Source organism: Tauraco erythrolophus, chromosome 1, assembly GCF_009769465.1.
Source record: "Tauraco erythrolophus isolate bTauEry1 chromosome 1, bTauEry1.pri, whole genome shotgun sequence".
In the NCBI taxonomy this organism is placed as follows: domain Eukaryota; kingdom Metazoa; phylum Chordata; class Aves; order Musophagiformes; family Musophagidae; genus Tauraco; species Tauraco erythrolophus.
In genome coordinates, this window is record NC_141465.1 from 119,769,606 (window position 1) to 119,782,828 (window position 13,223).

Genomic DNA, 13,223 nt, shown 5'->3' on the forward strand with positions numbered 1-13,223 from the left:
CATTTTATCATTTTGTTTCTTGTATTAGACAGATGCAAATCTGTGGAACACGGAATGATGGAACAGAATGAAGGTAACAGCAAACAAGAGGATGACCAACAACTCGTATAAAAAAAAAGTCTCTGAATTTTATTACAGTGATGGCATTTTATATCAATTATTGCAATGAATTGTTCCCTAAGATGGTTAGAAAAAAGAATTGTGTTGTCCTCTACCGAATTTACATCAGTTAAAAAGCAAGCATGTTTCAATATTCCTCTTTTTTTCAAAGAAAATGTAAATAATTTCTTTATTTTTTCACAGGATTTACATATTTATTATTTTCTTATCACAGTTTAGTGATTCATTTCTACAGCTGAACAGCTGAGTATTCTTCCATTGTATATATTGATGTTCTGGAGACACAGGTTAGCATGTTCATTGACTTCTATAGCTATTTTTCTCTCTTTGTCAAGACAAAGACCAAAATGTTGTCCTTTCTGAGCATGTTCTTCACAGTTTAATGCGCTAAATTGGCAAGTCTTATTAGTTTTAAGTCCACTCAAGTGAAATTTGTTGCTGTTAATACACCCTTACCAGCCCCCTCCCCCCAACAAAACTAAATTATGAATTTTCCTGATATAAAATCTGAGTTTGGGTTTCCGAGCTGAGCTCATGCACACATTGTTGCTGATGATATCTGGCGCATTTGGACGTACTTCCCTTTCTCAGCCAAATTATTAGTTCATCAATGACACTCCCATGTCGTTACAGTCTGTGCTGTGTTCCCATCAGTCACCAACACAGTTTGATTAAGGCACTCAATTATTTTTTTGGTTTTTATGGTAGGTCCGATGCAATTACAGCCAATCCTGAACTTTGTCTAATTGCAGTTCCAGTATGCACGGCCTTCGGGCAGTCGGGAGTCAATACGCGTCCATTTTCTCCCACACTCCCTGTGATGGATAATCTGGCTTTGTTTCTTATGGCTTCAGAAAAGGTAAGCTAAGTTTGAAAAAAAAAAAGAGAAAAGAGGAAAATGTTACAATGTTTCTGTCCTTCAACGAACCTGGACACAGCAAACACCAAAATATTAAATTTTAGACATCTGCATTTTTCATGTTAACATTAAATATAATAATAATCATAATCATAAATATAATACATAGCATTTAAGTCTATGAGGGGAAAAAGACTAGCAATTCTGAGGGTAAATTTCATTACAATAAATCCTTATTGATTTAAATATAAAATCCAAATTTGATCAAGAAATTAACAGAAGAGGCAATACCTTCATCTAAACTCCTACAAACTACATTTGTATACAGTGAAATGAGAATTAAGACCTTTTATGAACCTGAAAGTATTAGCATCTGTGAATAAAGTAATGCACAGGTGTTTATAGGCTTAGACTTTCAACTAGGAATGTCAAGATAAAATGTAACTACTGAAAATTGTTTAAAAATTGCAATAGCTGTATCAGCTATCTTTGTGATAATTCCATGGATCAACTCTAAAGAAATTATTACTTCTTTTCACAATGCACAGATTTAGTATCAATAAAACTGACAACCATCCTCAAATCTCTTTTCATATATATATTTTCCTACAATTGGAGAAGGTGGGAACTTTCAAAGGAAATGTAGTTAATTGAGAGGAAATACAATTCTCTATAGTTTTCTACATTAGGTCTAAATTTTCCACAAGGTTTCAACTTTTACCTCAAAATCTTTGCTTTCAGGCAAATCAGAACAAAATATCTTGTTTAGGGACTAACTAACTCAAGCAAAAAAATTGGATTCGTTAAAAAAAAAAGATTTGTAGTTATGCCATCTAACTTTAGTCATCTAAAAATCAGTAACCTAATCTAAAAGAGCTTTCTTATGTGATGACAGAAAAAAGTCAAGATGACTAGTATAGACTAAATGATTTCCAGATGACTAAAATTAGGGGAGGTGTCTAAGGTCAACCAATGCAGCAAGGATACCTGGAACAACAGGCACCCAAACTATGCTACGTTAACACAGATTTCAAAGATACCATGTTAAGATAATAATTAGTGGGGAAATCTGATTTCTAGTCAGCTATATACATAAATATATATATATATATATAGTCTGCTACTATAGCAGAAGCTATAGTCTGTGCAACTAACTCATGTAATTGGTGTGGAGGGATGCAATCTGAAACACCAATTGGAAAAAGAGACAGAAGGGTGCATTCACATAGGAGCAAAGGGATGACCAACATCATAAGATCATTTTATTTGCCTTATTACTGATCTCTGCATTTAGAACTTTGTCCCTCTGAGCCCGGTTTCTCCTTCTGAGGAAGCAGTGAAATCCTGAGCTGTTAATTTTACATATGAGTGTGTGTGTGTATAGAGATGAGGGAGAGTCTTTAAAACTCCCAAACATTGCCACTGCTTCTGGGTGCACTTCTATGAAAATACACCAGTATAGTACTGCATTGCTATCAGTAGCTCCTTCAAAAAAGAGTTCTTGAAAGTATACAGCTGCTGTTGTGGCACAGCCAGAGCTTGGATATAAAAGGAACTTTCCAAACCAATTACCCTGAAAACCTCAGCCCCTACAAGCAGCTGAATTTAGGAAGAGGCCTCCGCTTACAGAGGGTGTTACAGAATCATCCTTTTGCTGAAAATCCTTGACTTTGATAATCATCAATAGCAATGTCCAAAGTCACCTTTCGAAAAGTTTCTCTGCTGCCACAGCACTCTGTGACAGGGACTGTTACCAAACATATCTTGACCTAATTCAACAGCTAGATTTAAAAAAAAAGAGAGAGCTAACAAGGGAGTGGGGACCTGGGCCCATACAGTACCAAAAACCTCAACTACTCCCCAGCAGCAAATAAAAATCTAGGCATTTGCAAAGCACAGACACAATGCAAATGTGGTGCAGCTCCACATAGTGCATGTCCAGCGTCCCATTGCAAATGGATGTCGAGGACAGGTAACTGCCTGCAGAAATACACAGAACATGTTTTGGTCAATGGCAAGAAAATATAAAGATGCTGATGCTTAGTTTTAGGGGAGGGATGAGAGTCCAAACCAGATCATAATGCAATCTTGGGTGGAAAAGGGACAGCTTACTCCGGATGTGATAAATTTCCCAGAGAGTCACCATCATGTTCCAGCATCTCTCCATCAGTTTGATCAGCTATCTGTCTGTGGCCATTCAGGGTCTGTCACTGGGAAATCTGAGAGAGAACTCAGATTTATATGGGATACACGAGTTATGCGTAACCGCGATTTTGTAGCTCAGTTTATACAGCTTTCTGGCCATTGACAACACACTCAGGACAGAAAGACAGTAGAAAGGGATCCACAAAAAAACCACAATCAAATGAGAGTAACAATTCCTCAGCAGCCTTCCACAGAATAACAGAAAAAGCTGCAATAAAACCACTCCTCTCTTCTCACGGCAGAGATTAAGAACAACTCAGCGACGTACCACGGAAACAACCCGGACAGTTAACAAAGCCAGGAGGAGCAGGTCAAACTCGTACTCGGGAAGGTGCCATAAAGCCAAGTAACCAGGTAAGCTTCTGTCTTATATTTTAAACTACGCTATAGGTAATTAGCCAGGCTAATACTCTGCTTAACTGTGCCGTTACATTTTCACATTTATGGCCTGGCTGCAGAAACAGTTTCAGGAGAGGCTGGGATGAGAGGGAAAAGTTTTGGTATTTACTGTGAATATTACTCAAATTGTGAAAGTGTCTGTGCGGTAAGTGTATGCAGTTAATAGTGATAATGTATTTTCAAATTTGTTGTCAGTTTTGATTAAATTAGTTGCGGAATTAATCACATGAAAACACTGACTGCCCTGTTCCTATTGGGAAACGAGAATTTAGGAAACTGATATCCTCGGTCTAGATAATATAAACGTCCTAGCCTGTGTGGGTTCTTTTGTTGTGCAGGCTCCTCTAGTACCTGGGACACATGAGGGTATCTTTGGCACAAATATTTAAGATGAACTCTTAATGAATTTTTCTATCTTGAATATGAAATTGGAAGTATACAAGTCAAAATAAGTGCATTACACATTTACTGAGCCATCCTGTAGCACTTCACTTTTTTTGCAATTAGTTTAACAATTTTTTCATTGCTTTTTGTAGTTTTGCAATTAATTTCATTAATTATAAACAACAGCATGGGATGGGAGAGCAAGAGAAGGCAGCTGAACTGGAAGCTGGTTCATGAGCTTCATCATGGCCCACTGAGGTGGCCATGGAGAGGCAGTGGTGGTGGCTGGCTGGATACTGGGACAATCCCTTTGAAGAACTCCATAGGGCTTTTCCTTAGAGCAGCAGGAGAGAAGGTTGTTAGGCTCTGCACTGTTCTAAGGGCATCAGCTCATTAAGGGCTTACTACTGATACAGAAAAATGGAAAACTGCTGCCCAGGGAAAGAAGAAGGGATTGTTCTCTCCTTAACTAAACTTCCTTCCCTGCCTTCAGCAGATGCAATAGCCTGTCATCCCTTCTGAATGTCTTTATCCCACACATACAGACTAGTGCTTTATCATACAGACTAGTCCTTTATCATATAGACTATTCCACACATACAAACTAATCCTATATTTGCATTTTCTACTGCCTCACATTCAACTCACTTTTGACTGGATTAAATCAAAAGAAAAACCATGGTGATGAATATTAAGTGTCAAGTGGCTTATTTAAGCTGTTTTATATTAGTTTAAAACATATACTATTAAAACTATTTGATGTTAGCTTAAAAAGTTAGCATGTTGGTTACTCATGCAGGTTAGAACCACCAAGTGTCTTTCCGTATTAGCAAGTTTTAGTCCCAGTATGATCCCTTTACTCCTTGAATAAACAAACATATCAAAGGTTTTGAAATGCATAAGGCAGACATATTGCTGCAGAAATATGTGTAACCGGTGTTGCGGGCTTCGTACTGCTGCCAGCTAACAGGGGTTTATGACAAGCACAGATGGCACAGCCACCCTGTACAGAGCATGGCACATTGGTAACCCCTTGCTGCCCACGTGGCTGGTGTTTGCCAAGTAGTGTCAGAAGACGATGACTGGACCTTGGCAGTCTTCCACATACAAGCATAAGCATTTTTATAAGAAGCTCACATGCCGAAATTTCTCAGGTAAATATTATGGCAAATAAATAGAATGAAGAATTTCAGAAGTCCATAAATATTTGCTCAAAATCCTAGTTTGTTTGGGGTTTTTTTTGGTGTGAATTTTTAAATGTCTGCACGCTAAAATGTTTTTAAAACATTATTAGAAGTTTTGACTGACCCAACTATGAATTTTCAATAAAATAAAATGCAATGCGGGCATTTTTTATCTATTTTTTTCCTATAAGAATTCATCTGTGTCTTGCAACAAGTCCCACAAAAATCCAGATTTTAAAGAAAAGGTACTTAAGATCTTTCCTTAAAAAATAAAACTCAGTTAGCCTTAATTTTTATTTCAGGAAAACAGTAAGGCTAAAATAAATTCTACAAGTATAATCATAGTGTTTGTTGCACTGGAATCACATCACAGAGTTGGGTGGGAACTCAGGACTGTCGAGTCATGCCATGTTTAGCATGCTAAGCCAGTTCGGGTCAGGTCAGTATTTGGATGAAAGCTTAAAAACATTAAGACTATGTTTTGGATGCATTTCACTCTGTAAACTTGATAAGGAATGTGTTTTATGGGACTCTTACTTTTATATCAACCTGGGGACACTCTCAGTTGTGGACACATCACTAAATAATATAAAAGAAAAAGATCTCTTCATTTGCATTTTGCACAATTACTTGCACAGGATTATTTCTTTTTGAGACTCTTATTACTGACAGTAGGCAGTGAACTTGGGAGATTAATATTAGCATCCGGGAGTCTTGATTCCTGGTTCCCAGTAATAAACACTGGCCTATACTCTTGGAGCCCCCCTCAGCCTCACAGTTTTGCTAATGAGCAAAGTGCAGAGCTAAGACTTTTTTTTTTTACATAGGGAAATTAGGCAGCTCTGTTACAATTAAAGTATACCCAGGGTCATGACTTCTTGCACAACAGGGAACAAAAGAAATCTACACAGTGACAGCATGTTTGTAATAGTTTCCCAGCCAGCGTACACCAAGCCCCCTCCCTCACCCCCCAAGAACCCACCTATTCCTTGCAGCGCTCCAGCTATCATGCTCAAACACCATTCTCTGCTCACTCTGTGTTTGCTCTGTACTGTATGGTTCGGTATTGTACCGGCTGTGCCTTTAGACTGTAAGCTCCTCGGGACAGGGACCTGTTATGTGTTTGGCACACTTCACCTATTGTACAGCGCCGTGAACTCCAGCGCTATATAAATAATAAATAAAAAATAAGAATTGTTTCCTCCAAAAATTTTTCTAGGTGGCAACATAAAAATTATATGCTTCATCTCTTTTCCCTAAACATTTGTTTCTTACTTCCACTATAGGGATGGCTCAGTGGCTTCAGGAAAATGTAGCTCAAGCTTTTTGTTAACAGAGGAGACATGTGGCTTGCTATTTGCAAGGGCAAGGGAGCTCTAGGTAGCACGAAAGGGCAGGGTCCTAGCTGCGCTTTCACTTATAAAGCAGCCGGTATAGCTTGGGAGCTATGTAAAAGTTATATTTAGAAGCTCAATTTGCTGCTACGTGCCATTTCCAAAGGTCAGAGAGTTGATTTGACTAATGATTAGTTGGCAAGATACTCACTGCACGGATGAGAACAAATACATTAGTAAACCATCCCTGCACGCCCGCTCAGGGGAACTACGCAGGATGCAGCTTGGCAGCATCAGCGGTTCGGTCTCCGAAATCACTGCATGAACATTTAAAATACACTAGTCCTGGGCTAGGTAAGGGGGTACGTTACTGAGAGCTGAGGACGATAATAAAGGTCTATTCACTGGTTAGTGACTTTTTGTGGTTATAGTGGGCAAAGGTTGACCTGAAGCAGGATATTGTGAAAAATATGCCACACATTTAGCATAAAACATGTATCAACGGGAGGGTGAAGGAATAGGGTGGGGAGGAGGGATAGAAGGTAAAACAACACTCAGACTTCTTGTAACAGTGCCTTGTCTTCCGTTAGGTTAACTACGGTTCAGTGATGTTGCCTATACTAAATCTTGATCATAATAAAGTCCCAGTTAGGGCCAACATCGAAATATAAAGGCTTACAGCAATTTGTCACTAGTAGAGTGCAAACCTTCGGGAAAATATACCGGCCAATCAAGTCATTAAACACTGGCCCTCTGAATATATATATTTTATGATTTCAAATAGTTGTCATCTCCCAACTGATTCGACAACATTGAGTTGTTAAAAATGTATTTTTTTATGTTAAAAATTCCTTGCAATGCAGATGTCTATTAGCAACATAGAATAGTATACTGTACATCTGCAGCCAAAAAAACTGAACCACTTTGCACTGAAGTTTTCCAAAATATAAAGCTCTGTTCAGAAGCAAGCACCACTAGACAGACATGTCACAACACTGCGTTACAAGATGCATCACCCACTCACTGTAGTAGGCCCTAAGTCCTACCCCTAAATTTTAATACTTTCGGTTCCATATACGTTGTAACCTTCTCTATAAGTTGCTAAATTCTGGGTATTCTGCGAGGAAGTTGGGTTAAAAGTCTGTGCACTCTTTGCCACCTTCATTCGTTTCGCCTCTGCCCTGGACTTGTAACAGAACTCTATCAAAGCCACCAGCATTGCCAAGCCCAAGCCTCCAACCAGAATGTAGAAGACTCCAGCAACGTTGCTGAGACTCAAGGCACTCGTCTTGTCCTGGGGAAACAGAATTGACACAGTTAACCACGGAAACCAGAACCCCCGGGAGCATAAGCTGCACGTTAGAACATTGGAAATAGAAATAAATAACAATGCTTAGCTGAAATTAAATGACAGTTGTTTACATACTTCTCACAAAATTTGACCTATCTGGATCTAGTATTTTAAGTGCCTAATTTTCCTGGTCGGCATAAAAAATATCACAAGTATATTGCCAACATATCAGGATGTCATTGCTTGCTTACTGCAAAGCAGTAATTCCATTAAGTGGAGAATGAAACAATGACAAGTCTAGCTCTCTTTAGGGGACATTTTAGCACTGATACCAAACTGCACTTACATGAAACTCTTTAAAAACTTTGAAATCCAGAAATCCATTTAAATCAGACAAGACTCTGCTTGATCTTTATGAAAACAGTAATTGTACTTGTGGTAGGTATTGCTGTTAATTTAAAAGATCCAGACTGAGTTTCTGATACTTAAATAAGAGGTGAAAATAACATGTGAGGCTTAAGTTATTTCTTTGAACAAACACTTCCTTTGAAAGTGCACACTGCACCACACACGTGATATATTTGCCTCTTACCGATTACTGTATTTTGTTTCTATTTTATTATAGATACAGTTCTGGAACATGCCCATGGACTACTGAGGCTCAGTAACAGTAAAATTTCAAATTATTACACATTATTCATAATTTAGACAACGAGAACTTTCTTTAGCAAATTATTAAATATACATCATTTAATAAACGATCACCTTCTTGAACGTACTGTAGTAAATAACTATTCTACATTTCTCTATAAGCCACTGCTTAGTTATGAATCATATTTTTTTATTTTAAATCCATGTGCATTTTTAGCACAGTTCTCAAGGAACTCTCTCAGGATTGACTTCCATATACTACATTGTGCCCCTTAAGATACTTATGAAGCTTTATTCTTATTCAGACTATATAATCTTTACCTAAAGTAAGGAGAGCACTTAACTTCTAATTGTAATCTCTATGAAATGTTAACTTATGAAGAATGCAAAACATTTGGATGTTTAATTTAAAGAGGCACTATTTATTGTGTAATCGATAGATTAGCACAGTAACAATTCTCATGGACATCCAGAGGTGTTTGGGGCTTATAGCCGGGTTCCGCTTTGTCTGCCTCTTTTTAGCTGGCTGAGAGGACTTTGAATATCTTGGAGCTGATGGGGTTCCTCTGGCGGCAACTGCTGACATGGTGCTTGCAAACAAGGAGGAGGCAAGACTGAGAAAGACCTGACCTAATGTACATGGTGGGTTGAGGCTTTCTCAGCTGTCAATTACAGGTACTCTGCCATCCTCTTAACCGCTTTTCGCTTCAAAATGTGTCGGAAGCTTGTTTCCCAGGTTAATTTTACCGGCTATCCAGCAGCGTAACTCTCCGGGCATGCAGGCAGCAAGCAGTCGCTGCCTCTCACGCTTTCCTTTTAGCTCTGGACAGCACAAGCTGGCATGGAGACAGGCACTGTGAAGAAATTTCAGACTCCCCGATAACAGGGCTGGCACTGACTGCGGTGCTTCCCAGCCATCAGAAAACACCTGCTTCTGTGTTTGTCCTCGAGTAGAGAGAAACAGAGAAGGCTCTGCTCCCTGGAGCTGTCAGGATTACTGTTTGGGAATGGACTAGGGTAAACACTGGAAGCTGCAGTTATTAATTATCAAAGCCTTTCACTTCAAAGCTCAAGTTAAGTCTTCCTTGGCTCCTCCAGGAGCCAGGGACCTTCCCGAAGGGAGTCGGGCACAGCTACCCCAGGCAGTGATGAAAGGCAATCCTTCCCACTACCGTTTCACCTTTTCAGAAAACCGCTGAGGGAGGCCAGCTCCGAAAGGAGAAGGTGTGAAGGGACATTTCCTAAGTAGTCAATGGGGAAAGTTCACCCCTCCTAGGCAGGAAAGAAATAACCAACCCAACCTGTCTCCCCCAAAGCCAAAAAACTGCCTTGCAACTCTTCAGCAGATGCCCTGAATATGTGGGACAATGGTGATTTGTATCACTGAAGACATCCAAAAGCAATAGTGCCTCTTTAGATTAAAGCGTGGCCCCCATCGAGACGGGGCAAAGCTGATTCATTCTGTCTACAGCTGCTTATTTTATTTCTAAGTCATTTTGATTATTACTTCCTCTACTGCTTTGTGAACACGATAGTAGGTCCCGAACTGCAGCGACTGACCTTACTTCCAGAGTCCTTGGGTCCACATTCACCTTTATCGTACCACCATTTGTTTTTCAGCTTGTCTAAGACGCCTGCCTCACTGAGTTTCAAAACGGCAAGGTTTACAGGAGTTCTTCACGTGGAAAATAACATAAATAACATTATATATGTTATTTTATGTTATTCAAGTAAAACTACATAGAATCGCATTGCAAAGTGACAGAGCAGAGGCCACAGTGGGTGCTATGTCATGTACTGTTGGCCCAGGTTTAGAGACAGACATACGACCGGGACCTGCTCCATCGCTTTAGGTAACAGGCACATACTGCTGGGGAAGATTTGTAAATAAATAGTATGCAATTACTGTGAACCCAAAACTATTGGCTTAGACATATTAACAACATACCCTTCAGAGGCATACATAACACAACTGGATATATGACTTAAGAAACGTATTCATTTGTGTTCCTTGCTTCCGATCTGTTTTTAGTTTGTATGCACACAAACTAATAATATGACTTGGCTACAGCTATTTCATTTACTGCCCTCAAAACTATCCTGGCAAGAGAAAGGAGATGCTTCGTGCAGTTTGCTGCCCGTAACCACTTGGCACAGACCTGTAATCAGGAGTTGTGCATGCAGAGAAATTAGGGGGAGAACTGTGATGTGCTTATTCTCAGCTAAGAACATGACAGTCAATCTTTCATTTTCATTTCCTGGTTCAACATTATTTTCAAATTCAAAGTTTTTCCTTAAATCTCACTTATTAACATAAGTCTTTCAAGAGTGCCAGGCTGATGATAAATTACTCTTTGGAATATTTTCTCTTACTAGTGGTATGTGCTGTGGGTGACGTAATAGAGTTTAATATTGAGATGAATCTTAATCTGATGCCTCAATGTCCTGAACTGCTATAGGTTTACACTGAAGTTACTTAAACTCAGTGAATGATCTCAGAGTATTATGGTAATGCTCCACTTCATGCAGTTGTACCCATTTATTTTCTAAAAACCTACGAAATGATTAATAGACTTATTTTATGTACTTTCCACTTTGAATCATTGACTGTCCAATTCTTGATGTGGTAGGCATATGGATATATATTTATGTGCAGGTGTGCATGAAAATACAATATATATCAGAGAAGGAGGTAGATAAACAGAAATGGCACATGATAGATCGCCCTCAGGTGATATGGCATAGGACCTGATCCTGCGTGTGCCAGCAGATTCCTATGGAAAAATTAATCTCTCATAATACACCATAATCCATGCATTGCTAAAACATTAACTCATGAATTCAAGGCTTAATAAAGAAATAATTAGTGCAAGTATTAATTAGCATAGTGTAATTGAACCTACTGAAATAGTTACTATGAAAGTGAAAAGGGGCTGGTTACATTCTATAACTGATTTAACTGGAAAGCCCCAAATGCTTATGTATGAATATATTTGTGCAGGTTTGTATATATTTAATACACAATAACATCTCCTGAACGTCATATGCTACTGTTAGCTTTAAAGATCCTGTATTTTCACATTCTGATTACTCTTTGTATAGATACATAGAGCAGGGGGATTCACCTCACCTCAGTTTTTTAACCCATAAGTTATGCCCCAAGTTTTGGCTGCCTTTCTAGGCCTCCCTGCAGTTAAGGCAAAAAGATAGGTACGTCCAAAAGGCGGGCTCAGAGACCAGTTTTAACTAAGGATGAAGCATGCTGTCAAGATGCTAATCTCTTTTCATTTACTACTGAGGAAGTCTTCGTGCCTTGGAGAAAAGACAATTTTTGACAGCCACAGTTGGGTGAGAGGATTCCCAGGTACTCTCAAGTGATCCCTTTAAGTAAAGGAAATGCTTCATATACTTTCCAAATCCCACACTTTTATTTCATATGGAAATGCTCTGCTTCTAGAATAGAAATTGCCTATTTCTTGATCTTTTCCAATATTCAAACTTACATTTTGTCTTCAGGCTTCCTGGCAACAGGTTGTGCAGGTTGATAGTGGAATATGAAAGCCCCACAGCTGTGAAATGAGTGGGTAGCCATTTGGGATGCTGGCAAGTTGCTTGTCAATATGATCCTCTGTTTGCTTCTAGTACAAGTGTGAAATAATTAATATTATTTGGATAGCCGTCATCTGTAACATGTCATGCATTGGCACTGAGCCACGTTTCGGTGCTCCTAAATCCCAGCAGTGTAACAGGGCTGGTTATGACAAAGATAAGGAACATCCAGGTACTGTTTTTACACGGAAAATCAGAAGCCTGTGGAGCTGCTGAAGATTAAACTGATTAAAGTGATAATTAAGATTCAATCTGAACTCTCAAGACCAGCAGCAAGCTGGGACAAGTCAGAAAACAGATGTCGTCCAGTTCTCTGCTTGTTTATTCAGCACTAACAGTTTAGGTCTGTACCCAAGGCTGATACAGGCAGGGATTTTTTCTTCTTCGCAGCTGTAGTTCCTTTAATGTCATACTTTCTGTGTTGTCTCTGAGAGGAAGCTCTCAGGTTCTCCTTTGGGAAAAGCAATCAATTTCATGCTTAAAATTGCCATGATATCCGCAATATATAACTGAACACAATGGCAATGGCTGGCAGAGATGAGGCAATTCCCACTTTTCACTGAAATACCGCCAGTGATGTGTCCCAGGCCAGGCCTTTGTTTCTCCTCTCCACTATTTTTACTGAAACACTTTCTGAATCAAGGTGCTACACAAGCTTGGGGAAACCTGTCCCCTGCCCCTCACCTTCTTGCCCGCCCTAGCGAGGCTGTGTCAATGAGACACGACGTGTCCTTCATATCTCCCCTCAGATAGTCCTAGCTGTGGTGAGGGAGAAGCACTCTGAGCTAAATTTAAAATTAAATTTAAGAATATTTTAGACTTTCAGAACAGAATTTTTGTCCCATTTTAAATCAGCCAGCTGCGATGGAAAATGTACACGGTCCAATAGGAGAAGCCAAGACTGAGGGGCTGGAGAGTGGAAAAGGAAGATTTTTGCTTACATTTTTCAGAATAGCAACATATATATCTGTTTGCAATCACAGAAAGTGATTACAAGTGTAGTGAATTTTCATGTATTTTAGGCTTTGTTTTGTTTGTTTTTTCCTTTTAGGAAGAGATTTTCAACAGCTCCCATGGGAGATGAATGCCCAGATCACCTTGGCTTTCAGGGCAAGCCACTTATCTAGGCACCTTTTCTTTCTTTGAAAATAGTCTCTCCAAATAAACATCATTTTGACTGTGTCAGT

The 13,223-nt window shown here is 39.2% G+C and overlaps 1 protein-coding gene across 8 annotated transcripts in view; it reads right to left on the minus strand.

Moving 5' to 3' along the window:
- Window positions 1-819: 819 nt before the first annotated feature.
- The window catches only part of GRIA4 (glutamate ionotropic receptor AMPA type subunit 4), a 250,369-nt gene continuing 237,965 nt past the window's right edge, over window positions 820-13,223 (minus strand). For 6 of the 8 annotated variants that reach the window (XM_086613715.1, XM_086613693.1, XM_086613706.1 and 3 more), the window contains 2 exons: window positions 7,645-7,779; window positions 820-984 (listed from right to left, as the gene is read on the minus strand). In XM_086613715.1, the coding sequence (XP_086469841.1) occupies window positions 820-984; window positions 7,645-7,779 (300 nt within the window). Of the gene's footprint in view, window positions 985-7,644; window positions 7,780-9,987; window positions 10,103-13,223 lie in introns of all 8 variants that reach the window. The other 2 variants (XM_086613678.1, XM_086613661.1) reach the window with 1 other exon arrangement.